The sequence below is a fragment of the Phyllobates terribilis genome, unplaced genomic scaffold (genome assembly GCF_046119375.1).
Source record: "Phyllobates terribilis strain yellow unplaced genomic scaffold, ASM4611937v1 Scaffold_25__1_contigs__length_18738178, whole genome shotgun sequence".
Classification (NCBI taxonomy): Eukaryota; Metazoa; Chordata; class Amphibia; order Anura; family Dendrobatidae; genus Phyllobates; species Phyllobates terribilis.
In genome coordinates this window covers 1,813,336-1,838,365 of record NW_027362785.1, presented here as the reverse complement: position 1 = coordinate 1,838,365, position 25,030 = coordinate 1,813,336, and the positions used below count along the sequence as shown (strand labels likewise).

General features: G+C 51.5%; 2 protein-coding genes across 2 annotated transcripts in view; one reads left to right on the top strand and one right to left on the bottom strand.

Moving 5' to 3' along the window:
* Positions 1 to 10,554, bottom strand: part of ELAC2 (elaC ribonuclease Z 2) — a 55,986-nt gene extending 45,432 nt beyond the window's left edge. Inside the window, exons 1-4 of the mRNA XM_073660248.1 lie at positions 10,229 to 10,554; positions 7,863 to 7,913; positions 7,701 to 7,771; positions 6,572 to 6,636 (exon numbers count right to left, since the gene is read on the bottom strand). Coding sequence (XP_073516349.1) covers positions 6,572 to 6,636; positions 7,701 to 7,771; positions 7,863 to 7,913; positions 10,229 to 10,470 — 429 coding nt within the window. The 5' untranslated portion in view covers positions 10,471 to 10,554. The remainder of the gene's footprint in view (positions 1 to 6,571; positions 6,637 to 7,700; positions 7,772 to 7,862; positions 7,914 to 10,228) is intronic.
* Positions 10,555 to 10,898: 344 nt separating this feature from the next.
* On the top strand, positions 10,899 to 14,698 carry LOC141176413 (uncharacterized). The gene is made up of 2 exons (XM_073660397.1): positions 10,899 to 11,009; positions 12,148 to 14,698. Exon 2 carries the CDS (start codon positions 12,226 to 12,228, stop codon positions 13,852 to 13,854), a length of 1,629 nt encoding a protein of 542 aa, XP_073516498.1. The 5' UTR covers positions 10,899 to 11,009; positions 12,148 to 12,225; the 3' UTR covers positions 13,855 to 14,698.
* The last annotated feature ends 10,332 nt before the right edge of the window (positions 14,699 to 25,030 follow it).

Sequence of the window (25,030 nt, the reverse complement as noted above, 5' to 3'; positions counted from 1 at the left end):
TTGGAGGCTCAGCTTTCCATTCTGAGTGGCCATGCTTTACACTGCAGCTCTGCTCTATATTGGAGGCTCAGCTTTCCATTCTGAGTGGCCATGCTTTACACTGCAGCCCTGCTCTATATTGGAGGTGTAGCTTTCCATTCTGAGTGGCCATGCTTTACACTGCAGCTCTGCTCTATATTGGAGGTGTAGCTTTCCATTCTGAGTGGCCATGCTTTACACTGCAGCTCTGCTCTATATTGGAGGCTCAGCTTTCCATCCTGAGTGGCCATGCTTTACACGGCAGCCCTGCTCCAAAACAGGAGGTTTAGCTTTCCATTCTGAGTGGCCATGCTTTACACTGCAGCCCTGCTCTATATTAGAGGCTCAGCTTTCCATCCTGAGTGGCCATGCTTTACACTGCAGCCACGCTCTATATTGGAGGTTTAGCTTTCCATTCTGAGTGGCCATGCTTTACACTGCAGCCCTGCTCTATATTGGAGGTTTAGCTTTCCATTCTGAGTGGTCATGCTTTACACTGCAGCCCAGCTCTATATTGGAGCCTCAGCTTTCCATTCTGAGTGGCCATGCTTTACACTGCAGCCCTGCTCTGTATTAGAGGCTCAGCTTTCCATCCTGAGTGGCCATGCTTTACACTGCAGCCACGCTCTATATTGGAGGTTTAGCTTTCCATTCTGAGTGGCCATGCTTTACACTGCAGCTCTGCTCTGCATTGGAGATTTAGCTTTGCAGTCTGACTGGTCATGCTTTACACTGCAGCCCTGCTCTATATTGGAGGCTCAGCTTTCCATTCTGAGTGGCAATGCTTTACACTGCAGCCCTGCTCTATATTGGAGGCTCAGCTTTCCATTCTGAGTGGCCATGCTTTACACTGCAGCTCTGCTCTATATTGGAGGCTTAGCTTTCCATTCTGAGTGGCCATGCTTTACACTGCAGCTCTGCTCTATATTGGAGGCTCAGCTTTCCATTCCGAGTGGCCATGCTTTACACTGCAGCTCTGCTCTATATTGGAGGCTCAGCTTTCCATTCTGAGTAGCCATGCTTTACACTGCAGCTCTGCTCTATATTGGAGGTGTAGCTTTCCATTCTGAGTGGCCATGCTTTACACTGCAGCTCTGCTCTATATTAGAGGCTCAGCTTTCTATTCTGAGTGGCCATGCTTTACACTGCAGCTCTGCTCTATATTAGAGGCTCAGCTTTCCATTCTGAGTGGCCATGCTTTACACTGCAGCCCTGCTCTATATTGGAGGCTCAGGTTTCCATTCTGAGTGGCCATGCTTTACACTGCAGCCCTGCTCTATATTGGAGGCTCAGCTTTCCATTCCGAGTGGCCATGCTTTACAATGCAGCTCTGCTCTATATTGGAGGCTTAGCTTTCCATTCCGAGTGGCCATGCTTTACACTGCAGCTCTGCTCTATATTAGAGGCTCAGCTTTCCATTCTGAGTCGCCATGCTTTATACCGCAGCCCTGCTCTATATTGGAGGCTCAGCTTTCCATTCTGAGTGGCCATGCTTTACACTGCAGCTCTGCTCTATATTAGAAGCTCAGCATTCCATTCTGAGTGGCCATGCTTTACACTGCAGCCCTGCTCTATATTGGAGGCTCAGCTTTCCATTCTGAGTGACCATGCTTTACACTGCAGCTCTGCTCTATATTGGAGGCTTAGCTTTCCATTCTGAGTGGCCATGCTTTACACTGCAGCTCTGCTCTATATTAGAGGCTCAGCTTTCCATTCTGAGTGGCCATGTTTTACACTACAGCCCTGCTCTATATTAGAGGCTCAACTTTCCATTCTGAGTCACCATGCTTTACACTGCAGCCCTGCTCTATATTGGAGGTTTAGCTTTCCATTCTGAGTGGCCATGCTTTACACTGCAGCCCTGCTCTATATTAGAGGCTCAGCTTTCCATTCTGAGTGGCCATGTTTTACACTACAGCCCTGCTCTATATTAGAGGCTCAACTTTCCATTCTGAGTCACCATGCTTTACACTGCAGCCCTGCTCTATATTGGAGGTTTAGCTTTCCATTCTGAGTGGTCATGCTTTACACTACAGCCCTGCTCTATATTAGAGGCTCAGCTTTCCATTCTGAGTCACCATGCTTTACACTGCAGCCCTGCTCTATATTGGAGGCTCAGCTTTCCATTCTGAGTGGCCATGCTTTACACTGCAGCCCTGCTCTATATTAGAGGCTCAGCTTTCCATTCTGAGTCACCATGCTTTACACTGCATCTCTGCTCTATATTGGAGGCTCAGCTTTCCATTCTGAGTGGCCATGCTTTACACTGCACCTCTGCTCTATATTAGAGGCTCAGCTTTCCATTCTGAGTGGTCATGCTTTACACTGCAGCCCAGCTCTATATTGGAGGCTCAGCTTTCCATATTGAGTGGCCATGCTTTAAACTGCAGCCCTGCTCTATATTAGAGGCTCAGCTTTCCATCCTGAGTGGCCATGCTTTACACTGCAGCCCTGCTCTATATTAGAGGTTCAGCTTTCCATTCTGAGTCACCATGCTTTATACTGCAGCCCTGCTGTATATTGGAGGCTCAGCTTTCCATTCTGAGTGGCCATGCTTTACACTGCAGCCCTGCTCTATATTAGAGGCTCAGCTTTCCATTCTGAGTCACCATGCTTTAAACTGCAGCCCTGCTCTATATTAGAGGCTCAGCTTTCCATTCTGAGTGGCCATGCTTTACACTGCATCTCTGCTCTATATTGGAGGCTCAGCTTTCCATTCTGAGTGGCCATGCTTTACACTGCAGCCCTGCTCTATATTGGAGGTTTAGCTTTCCATTCTGAGTGGTCATGCTTTACACTGCAGCCCAGCTCTACATTGGAGGCTCAGCTTTCCATTCTGAGTGGCCATGCTTTAAACTGCAGCCCTGCTCTATATTAGAGGCTCAGCTTTCCATCCTGAGTGGCCATGCTTTACACTGCAGCCCTGCTCTATATTAGAGGTTCAGCTTTCCATTCTGAGTCACCATGCTTTATACTGCAGCCCTGCTCTATATTGGAGGCTCAGCTTTCCATTCTGAGTGGCCATGCTTTACACTGCAGCCCTGCTCTATATTAGAGGCTCAGCTTTCCATCCTGAGTAGCCATGCTTTACACTGCAGCCCTGCTCTATATTGGAGGTGTAGCTTTCCATTCTGAGTGGCCATGCTTTACACTGCAGCTCTGCTCTATATTGGAGGCTCAGCTTTCCATTCTGAGTGGCCATGCTTTACACTGCAGCTCTGCTCTATATTGGAGGTGTAGCTTTCCATTCTGAGTGGCCATGCTTTACACTGCAGCTCTGCTCTATATTAGAAGCTCAGCTTTCCATTCTGAGTGGCCATGCTTTACACTGCAGCCCTGCTCTATATTAGAAGCTCAGCTTTCCATTCTGAGTGGCCATGCTTTACACTGCAGCCCTGCTCTATATTGGAGGCTCAGCTTTCCATTCTGAGTGGCCATGCTTTACACTGCAGCCCTGCTCTATATTAGAGGCTCAGCTTTCCATCCTGAGTGGCCATGCTTTACACTGCAGCCCTGCTCTATATTGGAGGTTTAGCTTTCCATTCTGAGTGGCCATGCTTTACACTGCAGCCCTGCTCTATATTAGAAGCTCAGCTTTCCATTCTGAGTGGCCATGCTTTACACTGCAGCCCTGCTCTATATTAGAGGCTCAGCTTTCCATTCTGAGTGGCCATGCTTTACACTGCAGCCCTGCTCTATATTAGAGGCTCAGCTTTCCATTCTGAGTGGCCATGCTTTACACTGCAGCTCTACTCTATATTAGAAGCTCAGCATTCCATTCTGAGTGGCCATGCTTTACACTGCATCTCTGCTCTATATTGGAGGCTCAGCTTTCCATTCTGAGTGGCCATGCTTTACACTGCAGCCCTGCTCTATATTGGAGGTTTAGCTTTCCATTCTGAGTGGTCATGCTTTACACTGCAGCCCAGCTCTATATTGGAGGCTCAGCTTTCCATTCTGAGTGGCCATGCTTTAAACTGCAGCCCTGCTCTATATTAGAGGCTCAGCTTTCCATCCTGAGTGGCCATGCTTTACACTGCAGCCCTGCTCTATATTAGAGGCTCAGCTTTCCATTCTGAGTCACCATGCTTTATACTGCAGCCCTGCTCTATATTGGAGGCTCAGCTTTCCATTCTGAGTGGCCATGCTTTACACTGCAGCCCTGCTCTATATTGGAGGTGTAGCTTTCCATTCTGAGTGGCCATGCTTTACACTGCAGCTCTGCTCTATATTGGAGGCTCAGCTTTCCATTCTGAGTGGCCATGCTTTACACTGCAGCTCTGCTCTATATTGGAGGTGTAGCTTTCCATTCTGAGTGGCCATGCTTTACACTGCAGCTCTGCTCTATATTGGAGGCTCAGCTTTCCATTCTGAGTGGCCATGCTTTACACTGCAGCCCTGCTCTATATTAGAAGCTCAGCTTTCCATTCTCAGAAGCCATGCTTTACACTGCAGCCATGCCCTATATTAGAGGCTCCGCTTTCATTCTGAGTAGTCATGCTTTATACTGCAGCCCTGCTCTATATTAGAGGCTCAGCTTTCCATTCTGAGTGGTCATGCTTTACACTGCAGCCCTGCTCTATATGAGAGACTCAGCTTTCCATTGAGTGGCCATGCTTTACACTGCAGCCCTGCTCTATATTAGAGGCTCAGCTTTCCATTCTGAGTGGCCATGCTTTACACTGCAGCCCTGCTCTATATTAGAGGCTCAGCTTTCCATTCTGAGTGGCCATGCTTTACACTGCAGCCCAGCTCTACATTGGAGGCTCAGCTTTCCATTCTGAGTGGCCATGCTTTACACTGCAGCTCTGCTCTATATTAGAGGCTCAGCTTTCCATCCTGAGTGGCCATGCTTTATACTGCAGCTCTGCTCTATTTTAGAGGCCCAGCTTTACACTACAGCCCTGCTCTATATTGGAGGCTCAGCTTTCCAGTCTGAGTGGCCATGCTTTACACTGCAGCCCTGCTCTATATTGGAGGTGTAGCTTTCCAATCTGAGTGGCCATGCTTAATACAGCAGCCTTGCTCTATATTGGAGGCTCAGCTTTCCATTCTGAGTGGCCATGCTTTACACTGCAGCCATGCTCTATATTGGAGGCTCAGCTTTCCATTCTGAGTGGCCATGCTTTACACTGCAGCCCTGCTCTATATTGGAGGCTCAGCTTTCCATTCTGAGTCGCCATGCTATACACTGCAGCTCTGCTCTATATTGGAGGCTCAGCTTTCCATTCTGAGTGGCCATGCTATACACTGCAGCTCTGCTCTATATTGGAGGCTCAGCTTTCCATTCTGAGTGGCCATGCTTTACACTGCAGCTCTGCTCTATATTGGAGGCTCAGCTTTCCATTCTGAGTCGCCATGCTTTACACTGCAGCCCTGCTCTATATTGGAGGCTCAGCTTTCCATTCTGAGTGGCCATGCTTTACACTGCAGCTCTGCTCTATATTGGAGGCTCAGCTTTCCATTCTGAGTGGCCATGCTTTACACTGCAGCTCTGCTCTATATTGGAGGCTCAGCTTTCCATTCTGAGTGGCCATGCTTTACACTGCAGCCCAGCTCTACATTGGAGATTCAGCTTTCCATTCTGATTGGCCATGCTTTATACTGCAGCTCTGCTCTATTTTAGAGGCCCAGCTTTACACTACAGCCCTGCTCTATATTGGAGGCTCAGCTTTCCAGTCTGAGTGGCCATGCTTTACACTGCAGCCCTGCTCTATATTGGAGGTGTAGCTTTCCAATCTGAGTGGCCATGCTTAATACTGCAGCCCTGCTCTATATTGGAGGCTCAGCTTTCCATTCTGAGTGGCCATGCTTTACACTGCAGCCATGCTCTATATTGGAGGCTCAGCTTTCCATTCTGAGTGGCCATGCTTTACACTGCAGCCCTGCTCTATATTGGAGGCTCAGCTTTTCATTCTGAGTCGCCATGCTATACACTGCAGCTCTGCTCTATATTGGAGGCTCAGCTTTCCATTCTGAGTGGCCATGCTTTACACTGCAGCTCTGCTCTATATTGGAGGCTCAGCTTTCCATTCTGAGTCGCCATGCTTTACACTGCAGCCCTGCTCTATATTGGAGGCTCAGCTTTCCATTCTGAGGGGACATGCTTTACACTGCAGCCCTGCTCTATATTAGAGGCTCAGCTTTCCATTCTGAGGGGACATGCTTTACACTGCAGCCCTGCTCTATATTGGAGGCTCAGCTTTCCATTCTCAGTGGCCATGCTTTACACTGCAGCTCTGATCTACTTTAGAGGCCCAGCTTTACACTGCAGCCATGCTCTATATTGGAGGCTCAGCTTTCCATTCTGAGTCGCCATGCTTTATCCTGCAGCCCTGCTCTATATTGGAGGCTCAGGTTTCCATTCTGAGTGGCCATGCTTTACACTGCAGCTCTGCTCTATACTGGAGGCTCAGCTTTCCATTCTGAGTGGCCATGCTTTACCTTGCAGCCCTGCTCTATATTGGAGGTTTAGCTTTCCATTCTGAGTGGCCATGCTTTACACTGCAGCTCTGCTCTCTAGGTTCAGGATGGGGGTGTGGGTGTCACTTACCAGCTGCGGGGGTCCAGAGATCACACAATTAGGAAGCCCCAGATCCCTCAGGGTCAGGAGCACACCTGCAGGGGGAGCAGAGAACACACATTGGTGGGGGTCTGAACAAGGCCTGAGACCCTGATAGCATAATGGCCGTCTCCGTCCTTCCCCTATGGTCCAAGCACCCACCAGACGTTGGCCCACCTGACAGCCCCCTCACCATGTCGGCCCATCTATGCTCCCCCACCTGACAGCCCCCTCACCATGTCGGCCCATCTATGCTCCCCCACCTGACAGCCCCCTCACCATGTCGGCCCATCTACGTTGGCACAACTGACAGCACCCCCACCACGTTGGCCCACCTGACAGCCCCCCCCCCCACCACCATCACGTTGGCCCACCTGACAGCACCCCCCCCCCCACCACCACCACCACGTTGGCCCACCTGACAGCCCCCCCCCACCACCACCACCACGTTGGCCCACCTGACAGCCCCCCCCCCCACCACGTTGGCCCACCTGACAGCCCCCCCCCCACCACCACGTTGGCCCACCTGACAGCCCCCCCCCACGTTGGCCCACCTGACAGCCCCCCCCCCACGTTGGCCCACCTGACAGCCCCCCCCCCCCACGTTGGCCCACCTGACAGCCCCCCCCCCCCACGTTGGCCCACCTGACAGCCCCCCCCCCCACGTTGGCCCACCTGACAGCCCCCCCCCCACGTTGGCCCACCTGACAGCCCCCCCCCCCACGTTGGCCCACCTGACAGCCCCCCCCCCACGTTGGCCCACCTGACAGCCCCCCCCCCCACGTTGGCCCACCTGACAGCCCCCCCCCCCCCACGTTGGCCCACCTGACAGCCCCCCCCCCCACGTTGGCCCACCTGACAGCCCCCCCCCCACGTTGGCCCACCTGACAGCCCCCCCCCCCACGTTGGCCCACCTGACAGCCCCCCCCACGTTGGCCCACCTGACAGCCCCCCCCCCCACGTTGGCCCACCTGACAGCCCCCCCCCCCACGTTGGCCCACCTGACAGCCCCCCCCCCCACGTTGGCCCACCTGACAGCCCCCCCCCACGTTGGCCCACCTGACAGCCCCCCCCCCCCACGTTGGCCCACCTGACAGCCCCCCCCCCCACGTTGGCCCACCTGACAGCCCCCCCACGTTGGCCCAGTCCATCCTGGTGATGAAGACGTTATCCAGACGCGACAGCTTCACCCTGAAAAGCGAGAACACAAGAGGCGACCAATCAGAGGCGGCGGAGCGGTCACATGACCGAGATCCTATACAGCTCATATACCGGCTCTTACTTGTTCTCGTGCATAAGTCTCTGCGCCCCCTCACCACAATTAAAGAGATACCTGGAGAAAGGAGAACAGCAGGTTAAACGGAGACAACCTACAGCCGCCCCCCCACCGCTAAAAGGTGGTCGGAAACCACAGCCCAGGCCGCCAGGGACCCCTTCCCCAGACCGCCAGGGACCCCGACATTGACCCCTTCCCTGCCCCAGACCGCCAGGGACCCCGACATTGACCCCTTCCCTGCCCCAGACCGCCAGGGACCCCGACATTGACCCCTTCCCTGCCCCAGACCGCCAGGGACCCCGACATTGACCCCTTCCCTGCCCCAGACCGCCAGGGACCCCGACATTGACCCCTTCCCTGCCCCAGACCGCCAGGGACCCCGACATTGACCCCTTCCCTGCCCCAGACCGCCAGGGACTCCGACATTAACCCCTTCCCTGCCCCAGACCGCCAGGGATCCCGACATTGACCCCTTCCCTGCCCCAGACCGCCAGGGATCCCGACATTGACCCCTTCTCTGCCCCAGACCGCCAGGGACCCCGACATTAACCCCTTCCCTGCCCCAGACCGCCAGGGACCCCGACATTAACCCCTTCCCTGCCCCAGACCGCCAGGGACCCCGACATTAACCCCTTCCCTGCCCCCGACCGCCAGGGACCCCGACATTAACCCCTTCTCTGCCCCAGACCGCCAGGGACCCCGACATTAACCCCTTCCCTGCCCCAGACCGCCAGGGATCCCGACATTAAACCCTTCCCTGCCCCAGACCGCCAGGGACCCCGACATGGACCCCTCCCCCACCCCCGACCGCCAGGGACCCTGACATTAACCCCTTCCCCACCCCAGACCGCCAGGGACTCCGACATTAACCCCTTCCCCGCCCCAGACCGCCAGGGATCCTGACATTAACCCCTTCCCCGCCCCAGACCGCCAGGGACCCCGACATTAACCCCTTCCCCGCCCCAGACCGCCAGGGATCCTGACATTAACCCCTTCCCCGCCCCAGACCGCCAGGGACCCCGACATTAACCCCTTCCCCGCCCCAGACCGCCAGGGACCCCGACATTAACCCCTTCCCCGCCCCAGACCGCCAGGGACCCCGACATTAACCCCTTCCCCGCCCCAGACCGCCAGGGACCCCGACATTAACCCCTTCCCCGCCCCAGACCGCCAGGGACCCCGACATTAACCCCTTCCCCGCCCCAGACCGCCAGGGACCCCGACATTAACCCCTTCCCCGCCCCAGACCGCCAGGGACCCCGACATTAACTCCTTCCCCGCCCCAGACCGCCAGGGACCCCGACATTAACTCCTTCCCCGCCCCAGACCGCCAGGGACCCCGACATTAACTCCTTCCCCGCCCCAGACCGCCAGGGACCCAGACATTGACCCCTTCCCTGCCCCAGACCGCCAGGGACCCCGACATTAACTCCTTCCCCGCCCCAGACCGCCAGGGACCCCGACATTAACCCCTTCCCTGCCCCAGACCGCCAGGGACCCCGACATTAACCCCTTCCCTGCCCCAGACCGCCAGGGACCCCGACATTAACCCCTTCCCTGCCCCAGACCGCCAGGGACCCCGACATTAACCCCTTCCCTGCCCCAGACCGCCAGGGATTCCGACATTAAACCCTTCCCTGCCCCCGACCGCCAGGGACCCCGACATGGACCCCTCCCTGCCCGCCAGGGACCCCGACATTAACCCCTTCCCTGCCCCAGACCGCCAGGGATCCTGACATTAACCCCTTCCCCGCCCCAGACCGCCAGGGACCCCGACATTAACCCCTTCCCCGCCCCAGACCGCCAGGGACCCCGACATTAGCCCCTTCCCCGCCCCAGACCGCCAGGGACCCCGACATTGACCCCTTCCCTGCCCCAGACCGCCAGGGACCCCGACATTGACCCCTTCCCTGCCCCAGACCGCCAGGGACCCCGACATTGACCCCTTCCCTGCCCCAGACCGCCAGGGATCCCGACATTAAACCCTTCCCTGCCCCCGACCGCCAGGGACCCCGACATTAGCCCCTTCCCCGCCCCAGACCGCCAGGGACCCCGACATTGACCCCTTCCCTGCCCCAGACCGCCAGGGACCCCAACATTGACCCCTTCCCTGCCCCAGACCGCCAGGGATCCCGACATTAACCCCTTCCCTGCCCCAGACCGCCAGGGATCCCGACATTAAACCCTTCCCTGCCCCCGACCGCCAGGGACCCCGACATGGACCCCTCCCTGCCCGCCAGGGACCCCGACATTAACCCCTTCCCTGCCCCAGACCGCCAGGGATCCTGCCATTAACCCCTCCCTGCCCCCGGTGTCGCCCCCTCCGCCTGCCTCATACCGCGGCCTGTGTGTTATATACGGGGACTCGTCACCTGTTGTGGTCGGAGAACAGATAGACGGAGGCCCCGGCGTCTCTGCTCCCCGCCGCCACCACCTGCACGTACACCACGGCCGGGCCATGGCGGTCTCCCGCCTCCTGCTTCGCCCTGTTCTTTATGTGGCGCAGAGGCTCCTTGGGCGCTTTGCTCTTGCGGCCGCTGTAGGCCCGAGCCTCGGGCTGGGACATGGCGAGGACCCGGGAGAGGCGCCTCCACAGCAGGCCCGACAGCCCCATACACCCGCCGCGGCCCGCAGATCACCGCACCATGTGCTTCACCGCCAGCCAATCAGCGGCTACTACGTCACTGTCACATGCACAAACAGCCAATCACAGCGAGCCGCCTGCAGGGAAGCTCAACCCATCAACGAATGGTTTTCTGGTTGCTTGGCAGCCAGCAACCAATAGCAGTCCGGACTGTCAGGTCAGAGAACCAATCATCTGTGAGCTTCCTCCTAATCCTGACCAATAGCTGAGCGTCCCGCCTATTTCTGAAAAAGCTTTATTGACAGCAATAAAAGTGTACAAGAGCCCTGCTTCCTGTCAATGAATAGAACAGTCTCAGACTTGACTTTGGCAATTGCCCAGTGCCCCCCACTCCCCTGAGGACCCCCCAACCTCTACAGCAGGAGCTGCACTGATAATAGCATTAAAACCATAAATAAAGGGTTACTGGCTCATTATAGGGGAGCTATGTGCCAGTAGGGGGCGCCGCTCCCGCTCACCTGTCGCCTTCCGCCATATCCTGGGCGTCTCACTTCTTCGAGACGTTTATGGTGAGTTCTTGACGTTTTTGCGAGTTTATATTAACCCCTTAATGAGCCCCTATTTCCGTTCAGGAGCTGAATTCCCAGATCTTTATTTTTTAGAAACTTAAAAAAAATAATAAAAAAATTTCTGACGTTTTCGGACTTTTCTGATACCAAATATCTGTATTTTTTTTTTTTTTTTTTAATGTAACCTCTTTCTTCTCAGTGGGATAAAATGGGGTTTATTTGAACTTTTAGGGGTTTTTTTTTAAAATATTTTTTCTAAAACTTTTTTTCTACATTTTTTTTAACTCCCTTTAGAAAACCCAGAAGCTGCGATTGTCTGCAGCGCTGAAATGCCGTTATCAGTGATTTGACCGAAACACTTAAGAGATTGACGGCAGCGATCGGCCGGCGCTCTGATCGCTGCAGTTACGGGCGGATTTCAGCTCCTGAGCTCGCTCCAAAGTCTCTGATATGCTCGATGGGGTCCTAACTCATTTTGGAGACAGAATATTATTTGAAGGGGTTATTCCCCTCTTCACGTCTGGGTATCATCGAATAATGCTGATAAATACAAGCACTTTAGCCATTTACTGTCTGTTAAAATTTCCAACCGTTCTTGAGATATTAACACTTTTAGTTTTGTTTTATAACTCGTCGCCGAGGAGACCGACCACCTCCGCTGTCTAGTTTTGTAAGCTGGCCTGGGATTGGGACGTAAAAAAAAAATGTTTTATACAATAGGATACACTTTATTGATCCCAAGGGAAATGCTAGTTATCCTGGCAGGTTTTGCAAGCTCAATCAAAAAGAGCTTGTAAGCTGTGTGCCCCCCTGATACACAGCAGTGGCGGTCGGTCTCCTAGGTAACAAGATGTAAACAAAAGAAAAGTGTTAATATCTCAAGAACGGATGAAAATTTTAATAAAGTGTAAAGGGCAAAAGTGCTTGTTTTTTCAAGGACTATCCAAAGAAAATTCTCATTTAAGAGGACTGGAAAAACCCTTTAAGGTTTTGTTTAGGGGCTGGAGGGTCTATAGAATGTTCTATATCTTTACCCTGGTCACAGAGCGAAAGAGTCCAAGATGGGTGGGGTGGGGTTCGTCTTTTTCTCTAGGGACTCTGAGTAAAAGTCATCTGAGAATATTTCCGGTCTTCTCAGTTTTACAGATCTTGACTTCTTCCGACTCTTTAAAGATCCCACATCTGAAGACCAGTGTCCTTTAAGTTGCCGGCCATAATGTCCTTCATACTTCCCGGGGACAGTGTAGACTGGATCTTCTGCACATATTGCGTTCACTCACCTGTGCCTGCTCTTATGTTCTGTCTGGTGTGTGAAGCTTCTTTATGTGATGGCCACCTGACAGCCCACAGCGACTCAGAAGAACATGTCTTCCTGGACCATGTATGGTCGCAAGAGAAGGTCCTGGAAACGTGTCTGACTGGAGATACGGTGGAGTCACAGATTTTGAGCCAGAAGTTGACAAATGCCCTTCAGAAACTAATCAGTAATAGGGAGAAGAAGGAAAGAAGACTCTGTAGTCTCCAAGAGCGAAGGAGGAAGATACAAGAAACAGCAATGGGTACAACCGAGAAAACCGGGCTCCTGTTTGGAGACATTAGGAGACATCTGGTAGACTTGGAGCAGAGAGTCTTTAGCGAGATCTCCAGGCGGGAAGATCAGGCATTGCTCTCAGTCTCTGATCAGATCCAGCAGCTGGAACTAGAGACGGATGAGCTGTCCAGGAAGATTCGTCACATCGAGGCCCTGCATCCACAGATGGTCCTACAAGATCCGGTCGGGGAAGCTGGAGGTGATCTGGGCTGTGATGCCAACGATCTGGATGAAGATCTTCTCTTGGATACTTTATGCCAAGGTTTATCGGACGTTGCGATGAGTTTGCGAAGAAGCTTCCGATCCTGGGAGAGTTCGGCTAAATCACTGGACGACACGAACGATCCACGGATGGTCCTTCAAGATCCGGTCGGGGAAGCAGGAGGTGATCTGGACTGTGATGCCAACGATCTGGATGAAGATCTTCTCTTGGGCACTTTATGTGAAGGTTTATCAGACGTTGCGATGAGTTTGCGAAGAAGCTTCCGATCCTGGGAGAGTTCGGCTATATCACTGGACGACACGAACGATCCATGGATGGTCCTTCAAGATCCGGTCGGGGAAGCAGGAGGTAATCTGGACTGTGATGCCGACGATCTGGATGAAGATCTTCTCTTGGACACTTTATGCGAAGGTTTATCGGACGTTGCGATGAGTTTGCGAAGAAACCATCGATCCTGGGAGAGATCGGATATGTTACTGGACGTTAACACTGCCGCCAACAACCTGTACATAACGCCGTGCTTAACACAGGTCTCTGCAACTTCACGGGAGCAGAATCGTCTGGAAACACAGGTCAGATTTAGGTTCAACCAAGTTTTCAGCAGTTGTAGTTTTTCTTCTGGGAGACACTACTGGGATGTGGAGACCCATGTGACGGGAGAGTGGCGGGTTGGGGCGTCCTACTACAACCTGGACAGAGAGGGCGATCAGGCCTACATGGGGAGTAAGAGCAAGTCCTGGTGCTTGTGGGGCTATTATAACAATTATTACGTGTCACATGACGGTATACACACATATCTACCTATTAGGTTGTCCTCTTACAGGTTCAGGATCTTCCTGGACTACGAGGCCGGGCAGTTGTCCTTCTATGAGGTGGGTGATACAATGAGACACCTGCACACCGATCTGCCACCTTCACCGATCCGCCACCTTCACCGATCCGCTCCATGCTGCCTTCTATGTGTGCGGGAACAGTTGGATTTTGGTCAGACACTAGGAACAGCGTGGCTCAACAGACAGAGCTCCAACTGAGGAGAAGTATGGGTTACCCAAGTGATTTCCCCATTAAATAAAGGCACACAAAGCCTGGTTACTGTCACCAAATCTCAAGAAAGATTGGATATTGTTGACCTTGAGCCAAACCACTTTTAGAAGACATGTTATAAAGAGGCAGGAAGAATATTTAGGGCTAGGACTTCTCTTTTTTTGTAGGGGGCTGAGGAAAGACTGACTGGCTGATCAGGTATGGAAGGACCCTATAAAAACTCACCTGCTGACGTTGCATCAATACCAAAAATGTTTCCCATCTTTGCATCATGGTGGACGGAGATTCATGGTGGAACTTAGACCTATGTTGGTAGAGGGAACATCAGGATGAAAAGAGCATCATGTTGAGGAGCATCATAGTGGAGGAATCACCATGGTAGAAGGAAATTCAGGGGAGAAGCATGGTGATAATAGTAACATGATGGAGGGAGTGTGATAATGTAGAAAATATCATAGAAGAAGCATCATGGTGGAGGGAGCATCATAGTTGGGGGAGCATTGTATTGCAGAGAACATCAAAGTTGGGGGACCATCGCAGTGGTGGGAACATCATGGTGGAGGGATCGTCCTGGTGGAGGGAGTGTCCTGGTGGAGAAAGCATCATGGTGGAGGGAGCATCATGGTGGAGGGAGTATTATGGTGGAGGGAGCATCATAGTTGGGGGAGCATCATGGTGGAGGAGCATCATAGTTGAGGGAGCATCATGGGGGAGGGAGCATCATTATGGAAAAAGCATCTTGATGGAAGAAGGATCATGGTGAAGAGAGCATAATAGTTGGGGCAGTATTGTATTGGGGGGAGCATCATGGTGGGGGGAGCATCATGGTGGAGGGAGCATCATAGTTGGGGGAGCATCATAGTTGGGGGAGCATCATAGTTGGGGGAGCATCATGGTGGAGGGAGCATCATTATGGAAGAAGCATCTTGATGGAAGAAGGATCATGGTGAAGAGAGCATAATAGTTGGGGCAGTATTGTATTGGGGGGAGCATCATGGTGGGGGGAGCATTATAGTGGAGGCAGAGTTATGGTGGAGAAATAATCATGGTGGAAGAAGAATCATGGTGGAAGAAGGATCATGGTGAAGAGAGCATCATAGCTGAGAGAGTATCGTATTGGAGGGAGCATCATAGTAGTGGGATCATCATGGTGGAAGGAGCATCATATTTGGGGCATCGTAGTGGAGGGAGCATCAAAATTGGGGGACCATCGTAGTGGAGGGAGCATCATGGAGGAAGGAGCATCATGGTGGAGAAAGTATCATAGTTGAGGGAGCATTATGATGGAAGAAGCATCATGGTGGAGCATCATATTGGAGTTAGCATCATAGTAGGGAAAGCATCATGGTAGAGATGGCATCTTGGTGAAGGGAGCATTATGGTGGAGGGAATATCGTAGTGGAGGGAGCATCAAAATTGGGGGACCATTGTAGTGGGGAGAGCATCATGGTAGAGGGAGCATCATAGTTTAGGTAGCTTACTGGAGGAAGGAGCATCATGGAGAGGGCATCATAGTTGGTGGAGCATCATAGTTGGTGGAGCATCGTATTGGAGGGAGCATCATGGTAGAGGGAGCATCATAGTTTAGGTAGCTTATTGGAGGAAGGAGCATCATGGAGAGGGCATCATAGTTGGTGGAGCATCATAGTTGGTGGAGCATCGTATTGGAGGGAGCATCATGGTAGAGGGGGCATCTTAGTCTGTGAATATCATGGTGGAGTATTTCAGTGGAGGTGATTGCTTCTAAGAGGGATCGACATGCTATTAAATCCCAGGGTTCACTTACATTCCCCGGACACTGTGCTTGATATAAAATGCTTGTGTTTGTGTCTCAGATAAGTTGCATTGCGCTTTCTTATTATTGTGTTTTAGGTAAAAATCAGACCTCATTACTTTAGTACTTAAGGTATTTCCAAAGGGTTCACTTACTTTATTTTATTTGCAAGTGTTGATATGGGATCAATGAACAATTGATTATTAGGAGACTAAACTGCTGTTATTCTTCACAGTCACAGGAGGAGGGTGAACCCCACATGCGTCTTTTTACGGGCCCCACATCATGGCATGGAGGATGTGCGTCACACGCCCATGTAAACCATGCTACATAGAGCAGGTGGCGCGCGTTAAGGCGGCTCTTTAGGAAGGCGCTGTACGTTCCTTCCAGGAGATACATTGACGGTTTGGTCTGGATTAAATATTTACATTGCCTGCCCCCCGACCCACCCCGCCGCCGCGTGCCGTGTATATACAAACTCCGTCAGGCATGGAAGCGTACCAGCGCCCTGACATAACGCAGGGCCGGCGCGGTCGTTAGCTGCTGCGCGGGCAGGACTCACGGGGGCAGGTTTATGTCACTATCCCACTTGATTATAAATACTCCGCTATTAATTGTCACCCAGGAATCTTATTGCAAACAAAGTATAAAACCCCGGCCCGTGGATCAGCTCCGAAAAAGTTTTTTTGATTTTCTAAACTTTGCCAAGGTTTCTGTTGTGTGGCATGAGCGGCTGCGCTCTGTCTTCATAACTGGAGCTTCCTTGTAAACTGAATTTAAAGGGGAACTCCATATTAGATGCACCCTCGCTTTATCAGTAATTGGAAAGGCTGCTCTGGCTGCGGCTCACTGCTCGAGTATTCTGGTACTTGGAGTTATTGCCACTACTTCCCCTAGTGGTGGCTGCAGACAGGATCTTATCATCTATCTCTGTATACAGGGAGCTCCCCCTAGTGGTGGCTGCAGACAGAATCTTATCATGTATCTCTGTATACAGGGAGCTCCCCCTAGTGGTGGCTGCAGACAGGATCTTATCATGTATCTCTGTATACAGGGAGCTCCCCCTAGTGGTGGCTGCAGACAGAATCTTATCATGTATCTCTTTATACAGGGAGCTCCCCCTAGTGGTGGCTGCAGACAGGATCTTATCATGTATCTCTGTATACAGGGAGCTCCCCTAGTGGTGGCTGCAGACAGGATCTTATCATGTATCTCTGTATACAGGGAGCTCCCCCTAGTGGTGGCTGCAGACAGGATCTTATCATGTATCTCTGTATACAGGGAGCTCCCCCTAGTGGTGGCTGCAGACAGAATCTTATCATGTATCTCTGTATACAGGGAGCTCCCCCTAGTGGTGGCTGCAGACAGGATCTTATCATGTATCTCTGTATACAGGGAGCTCCCCCTAGTGGTGGCTGCAGACAGAATCTTATCATGTATCTCTGTATACAGGGAGCTCCCCCTAGTGGTGGCTGCAGACAGGATCTTATCATGTATCTCTGTATACAGGGAGCTCCCCCTAGTGGTGGCTGCAGACAGAATCTTATCATGTATCTCTGTATACAGGGAGCTCCCCCTAGTGGTGGCTGCAGACAGGATCTTATCATGTATCTCTGTATACAGGGACCTCCCCCTAGTGGTGGCTGCAGACAGGATCTTATCATGTATCTCTGTATACAGGTAGCTCCCCCTAGTGGTGGCTGCAGACAGGATCTTATCATGTATCTCTGTATGCTGGGAGCTCCCCCTAGTGGTGGCTGCAGACAGGATCTTATCATGTATCTCTGTATACAGGTAGCTCCCCCTAGTGGTGGCTGCAGACAGGATCTTATCATGTATCTCTGTATACAGGGAGCTCCCCCTAGTGGTGGCTGCAGACAGGATCTTATCATCTATCTCTGTATACAGGGAGCTCCTCCTAGTGGTGACTGCAGACAGAATCTTATCGTGTATCTCTGTATACAGGGAGCTCCCCCTAGTGGTGGCTGCAGACAGTATCTTATCATGTATCTCTGTATACAGGGAGCTCCCCCTAGTGGTGGCTGCAGACAGGATCTTATCATCTATCTCTGTATACAGGGAGCTCCCCCTAGTGGTGACTACAGACAGGATCTTATCATGTATCTCTGTATACAGGGAGCTCCCCCTAGTGGTGGCTGCAGACCTATTATCATGTATCTCTGTATACAGGGAGCTCCCCCTAGTGGTGGCTGCAGACATGATCTTATCATCTATCTCTGTATACAGGGAGCTCCCCCTAGTGGTGACTGCAGACAGAATCTTATCATGTATCTCTGTATACAGGGAGCTCCCCCTAGTGGTGGCTGCAGACAGGATCTTATCATGTATCTCTGTATACAGGGAGCTCCCCCTAGTGGTGGCTGCAGACCTGTTATCATGTATCTCTGTATACAGGGAGCTCCCCCTAGTGGTGGCTGCAGACAGGATCTTATCATCTATCTCTGTATACAGGGAGCTCCCCCTAGTGGTGACTGCAGACAGAATCTTATAATGTATCTCTGTATACAGGGAGATCCCCCTAGTGGTGACTGCAGACAGGATCTTATCATGTATCTCTCTATACAGGGAGCTGCCCCTAGTGGTGGCTGCAGACAGGATCTTATCATGTATCTCTGTATACAGGGAGCTCCCCCTAGTGGTGGCTGCAGACAGAATCTTATCATGTATCTCTGTATACAGGGAGCTCCCCCTAGTGGTGGCTGCAGACAGGATCTTATAATGTATCTCTCTATACAGGGAGCTCCCCCTAGTGGTGACTACAGACAGGATCTTATCATGTATCTCTGTATACAGGGAGCTCCCCCTAGTGGTGGCTGCAGACAGGATCTTATCATGTATCTCTGTATACAGGGAGCTCCCCCTAGTGGTGGCTGCAGACAGAATCTTATCATGTATCTCTGTATACAGGGAGCTCCCCCTAGTGGTGACTGCAAACAGGATTTTATCATGTATCTCTGTATACAGGGAGCTCCCCCTAGTGGTGACTGCAGACAGGATCTTATCATGTATCTCTGTATACAGGGAGCTCCCCCTAGTGGTGGCTGCAGACCTATTATCATGTATCTCTGTATACAGGGAGCTCCCCCTAGTGGTGGCTGCAGACAGGATCTTATCATCTATCTCTGTATACAGGGAGCTCCCCCTAGTGGTGACTGCAGACAGAATCTTATCATGTATCTCTGTATACAGGGAGCTCCCCCTAGTGGTGGCTGCAGACAGGATCTTATCATGTATCTCTGTATACAGGGAGCTCCCCCTAGTGGTGGCTGCAGACCTGTTATCATGTATCTCTGTATACAGGGAGCTCCCCCTAGTGGTGGCTGCAGACAGGATCTTATCATCTATCTCTGTATACAGGGAGCTCCCCCTAGTGGTGACTGCAGACAGAATCTTATAATGTATCTCTGTATACAGGGAGATCCCCCTAGTGGTGACTGCAGACAGGATCTTATCATGTATCTCTCTATACAGGGAGCTGCCCCTAGTGGTGGCTGCAGACAGGATCTTATCATGTATCTCTGTATACAGGGAGCTCCCCCTAGTGGTGGCTGCAGACAGGATCTTATCATGTATCTCTGTATACAGGGAGCTCCCCCTAGTGGTGGCTGCAGACAGGATCTTATCATGTATCTCTGTATACAGGGAGCTCCCCCTAGTGGTGACTACAGACAGGATCTTATCATGTATCTCTGTATACAGGGAGCTCCCCCTAGTGGTGGCTGCAGACAGGATCTTATCATGTATCTCTGTATACAGGGAGCTCCCCCTAGTGGTGGCTGCAGACAGAATCTTATCATGTATCTCTGTATACAGGGAGCTCCCCCTAGTGGTGACTGCAAACAGGATCTTATCATGTATCTCTGTATACAGGGAGCTCCCCCTAGTGGTGGCTGCAGACCTATTATCATGTATCTCTGTATACAGGGAGCTCCCCCTAGTGGTGGCTGCAGACATGATCTTATCATGTATCTCTGTATACAGAGAGCTCCCCCTAGTGGTGACTGCAGACAGGATCTTATCATGTATCTCTGTATACAGGGAGCGCCCCCTAGTGGTGGCTGCAGACAGAATCTTATCCTGTATCTCTGTATACAGGGAGCTCCCCCTAGTGGTGACTGCAGACAGGATCTTATCATGTATCTCTGTATACAGGGAGCTCCCCCTAATGGTGACTGCAGACAGGATCTTATCATGTATCTCTGTATACAGGGAGCTCCCCCTAGTGGTGGCTGCAGACAGGATCTTATCATGTATCTCTGTATACAGGGAGCTCCCCCTAGAGGTGGCTGCAGACAGGTTCTTATCATGTATCTCGGTATACAGGGAGCTCCCCCCAGTGGTGGCTGCAGACAGAATCTTATTATGTATCTCTGTATACAGGGAGCTCCCCCTAGTGGTGACTGCAGACAGGATCTTATCATGTATCTCTGTATACAGGGAGCTCCCCCTAGTGGTGGCTGCAGACAGGATCTTATCATGTATCTCTGTATACAGGGAGCTCCCCCTAGTGGTGGCTGCAGACAGGATCTTCTCATGTATCTCTATATACAGGGAGCTCCTCCTAGTGGTGACTGCAGACAGAATCTTATCATGTATCTCTGTATACAGGGAGCTCCTCCTAATGGTGACTGCAGACAGAATCTTATCATGTATCTCTGTATACAGGGAGCTCCCCCTAGTGGTGGCTGCAGACAGGATCTTATCATGTATCTCTGTATACAGGGAGCTCCCCCTAGTGGTGACTGCAGACAGGATCTTATCATGTATCTCTGTATACAGGGAGCTCCCCCTAGTGGTGGCTGCAGACAGGATCTTATCATGTATATCTGTATACAGGGAGCTCCCCCTAGAGGTGGCTGCAGACAGGTTCTTATCATGTATCTCGGTATACAGGGAGCTCCCCCCAGTGGTGGCTGCAGACAGAATCTTATTATGTATCTCTGTATACAGGGAGCTCCCCCTACTGGTGACTGCAGACAGGATCTTATCATGTATCTCTGTATACAGGGAGCTCCCCCTAGTGGTGGCTGCAGACAGGATCTTATCATGTATCTCTGTATACAGGGAGCTCCCCCCTAGTGGTGGCTGCAGACAGGATCTTATCATGTATCTCTGTATACAGGGAGCTCCCCCTAGTGGTGGCTGTAGACAGAATCTTATCATTTATCTCTGTATACAGGAGCTCCCCCTAGTGGTGGCTGCAGACAGAATCTTATCCTGTATCTCTATATACAGGGAGGCTCCCCCTAGTGGTGGCTGCAGACAGGATCTTATGTATCTCTGTATACAGGGAGCTCCCCCTAGTGGTGGCTGCAGACAGAATCTTATCATGTATCTCTGTATACAGGGAGCTCCCCCTAGTGGTGGCTGCAGACAGAATCTTATCATGTATCTCTGTATACAGGGAGCTCCCCCTAGTGGTGGCTGCAGACAGGATCTTATCATGTATCTCTGTATACAGGCAGCTCCTCCTAGTGCTGACTGCAGACAGGATCTTATCATGTATCTCTGTATACAGGGAGCTCCCCCTAGTGGTGGCTGTAGACAGGATCTTATCATGCATCTCTGTATACAGGGAGCTCCCCCTAGTGGTGGCTGCAGACAGAATGTTATCATGTATCTCTGTATACAGGGAGCTCCCCCTAGTGGTGGCTGCAGACATGATCTTATCATGTATCTCTGTATACAGAGAGCTCCCCCTAGTGGTGGCTGCAGACAGGATCTTATCATGTATCTCTGTATACAGGGAGCTCCCCCTAGTGGTGGCTGCAGACAGGATCTTATCATCTATCTCTGTATACAGGGAGCTCCTCCTAGTGGTGAATGCAGACAGAATCTTATCGTGTATCTCTGTATACAGGGAGCTCCCCCTAGTGGTGGCTGCAGACAGTATCTTATCATGTATCTCTGTATACAGGGAGCTCCCCCTAGTGGTGGCTGCAGACAGGATCTTATCATCTATCTCTGTATACAGGGAGCTCCCCCTAGTGGTGACTGCAGACAGGATCTTATCATGTATCTCTGTATACAGGGAGCTCCCCCTAGTGGTGGCTGCAGACCTATTATCATGTATCTCTGTATACAGGGAGCTCCCCCTAGTGGTGGCTGCAGACAGGATCTTATCATCTATCTCTGTATACAGGGAGCTCCCCCTAGTGGTGACTGCAGACAGAATCTTATCATGTATCTCTGTATACAGGGAGCTCCCCCTAGTGGTGGCTGCAGACAGGATCTTATCATGTATCTCTGTATACAGGGAGCTCCCCCTAGTGGTGGCTGCAGACCTATTATCATGTATCTCTGTATACAGGGAGCTCCCCCTAGTGGTGGCTGCAGACAGGATCTTATCATCTATCTCTGTATACAGGGAGCTCCCCCTAGTGGTGACTGCAGACAGAATCTTATAATGTATCTCTGTATACAGGGAGATCCCCCTAGTGGTGGCTGCAGACAGGATCTTATCATGTATCTCTGTATACAGGGAGCTCCCCCTAGTGGTGGCTGCAGACAGGATCTTATCATGTATCTCTGTATACAGGGAGCTCCCCCTAGTGGTGGCTGCAGACAGAATCTTATCATGTATCTCTGTATACAGGGAGCTCCCCCTAGTGGTGACTGCAAACAGGATCTTATCATGTATCTCTGTATACAGGGAGCTCCCCCTAGTGGTGGCTGCAGACCTATTATCATGTATCTCTGTATACAGGGAGCTCCCCCTAGTGGTGGCTGCAGACATGATCTTATCATGTATCTCTGTATACAGAGAGCTCCCCCTAGTGGTGACTGCAGACAGGATCTTATCATGTATCTCTGTATACAGGGAGCGCCCCCTAGTGGTGGCTGCAGACAGAATCTTATCCTGTATCTCTGTATACAGGGAGCTCCCCCTAGTGGTGACTGCAGACAGGATCTTATCATGTATCTCTGTATACAGGGAGCTCCCCCTAATGGTGACTGCAGACAGGATCTTATCATGTATCTCTGTATACAGGGAGCTCCCCCTAGTGGTGGCTGCAGACAGGATCTTATCATGTATCTCTGTATACAGGGAGCTCCCCCTAGAGGTGGCTGCAGACAGGTTCTTATCATGTATCTCGGTATACAGGGAGCTCCCCCCAGTGGTGGCTGCAGACAGAATCTTATTATGTATCTCTGTATACAGGGAGCTCCCCCTAGTGGTGACTGCAGACAGGATCTTATCATGTATCTCTGTATACAGGGAGCTCCCCCTAGTGGTGGCTGCAGACAGGATCTTATCATGTATCTCTGTATACAGGGAGCTCCCCCTAGTGGTGGCTGCAGACAGGATCTTCTCATGTATCTCTATATACAGGGAGCTCCTCCTAGTGGTGACTGCAGACAGAATCTTATCATGTATCTCTGTATACAGGGAGCTCCTCCTAATGGTGACTGCAGACAGAATCTTATCATGTATCTCTGTATACAGGGAGCTCCCCCTAGTGGTGGCTGCAGACAGGATCTTATCATGTATCTCTGTATACAGGGAGCTCCCCCTAGTGGTGACTGCAGACAGGATCTTATCATGTATCTCTGTATACAGGGAGCTCCCCCTAGTGGTGGCTGCAGACAGGATCTTATCATGTATATCTGTATACAGGGAGCTCCCCCTAGAGGTGGCTGCAGACAGGTTCTTATCATGTATCTCGGTATACAGGGAGCTCCCCCCAGTGGTGGCTGCAGACAGAATCTTATTATGTATCTCTGTATACAGGGAGCTCCCCCTACTGGTGACTGCAGACAGGATCTTATCATGTATCTCTGTATACAGGGAGCTCCCCCTAGTGGTGGCTGCAGACAGGATCTTATCATGTATCTCTGTATACAGGGAGCTCCCCCCTAGTGGTGGCTGCAGACAGGATCTTATCATGTATCTCTGTATACAGGGAGCTCCCCCTAGTGGTGGCTGTAGACAGAATCTTATCATTTATCTCTGTATACAGGAGCTCCCCCTAGTGGTGGCTGCAGACAGAATCTTATCCTGTATCTCTATATACAGGGAGGCTCCCCCTAGTGGTGGCTGCAGACAGGATCTTATGTATCTCTGTATACAGGGAGCTCCCCCTAGTGGTGGCTGCAGACAGAATCTTATCATGTATCTCTGTATACAGGGAGCTCCCCCTAGTGGTGGCTGCAGACAGAATCTTATCATGTATCTCTGTATACAGGGAGCTCCCCCTAGTGGTGGCTGCAGACAGGATCTTATCATGTATCTCTGTATACAGGCAGCTCCTCCTAGTGCTGACTGCAGACAGGATCTTATCATGTATCTCTGTATACAGGGAGCTCCCCCTAGTGGTGGCTGTAGACAGGATCTTATCATGCATCTCTGTATACAGGGAGCTCCCCCTAGTGGTGGCTGCAGACAGAATGTTATCATGTATCTCTGTATACAGGGAGCTCCCCCTAGTGGTGGCTGCAGACATGATCTTATCATGTATCTCTGTATACAGAGAGCTCCCCCTAGTGGTGGCTGCAGACAGGATCTTATCATGTATCTCTGTATACAGGGAGCTCCCCCTAGTGGTGGCTGCAGACAGGATCTTATCATCTATCTCTGTATACAGGGAGCTCCTCCTAGTGGTGACTGCAGACAGAATCTTATCGTGTATCTCTGTATACAGGGAGCTCCCCCTAGTGGTGGCTGCAGACAGTATCTTATCATGTATCTCTGTATACAGGGAGCTCCCCCTAGTGGTGGCTGCAGACAGAATCTTATCATCTATCTCTGTATACAGGGAGCTCCCCCTAGTGGTGACTGCAGACAGGATCTTATCATGTATCTCTGTATACAGGGAGCTCCCCCTAGTGGTGGCTGCAGACCTATTATCATGTATCTCTGTATACAGGGAGCTCCCCCTAGTGGTGGCTGCAGACAGGATCTTATCATCTATCTCTGTATACAGGGAGCTCCCCCTAGTGGTGACTGCAGACAGAATCTTATCATGTATCTCTGTATACAGGGAGCTCCCCCTAGTGGTGGCTGCAGACAGGATCTTATCATGTATCTCTGTATACAGGGAGCTCCCCCTAGTGGTGGCTGCAGACCTATTATCATGTATCTCTGTATACAGGGAGCTCCCCCTAGTGGTGGCTGCAGACAGGATCTTATCATCTATCTCTGTATACAGGGAGCTCCCCCTAGTGGTGACTGCAGACAGAATCTTATAATGTATCTCTGTATACAGGGAGATCCCCCTAGTGGTGGCTGCAGACAGGATCTTATCATGTATCTCTGTATACAGGGAGCTCCCCCTAGTGGTAGCTGCAGACAGGATCTTATCATGTATCTCTGTATGCAGGGAGCTCCCCCTAGTGGTGGCTGCAGACAGGATCTTATCATGCATCTC

Bases quoted from the DNA above. Each gene is read 5' to 3' on its own strand.
- LOC141176413 (XM_073660397.1), top strand. From the start codon at position 12,226: ATGTCCTTCATACTTCCCGGGGACAGTGTAGACTGGATCTTCTGCACA.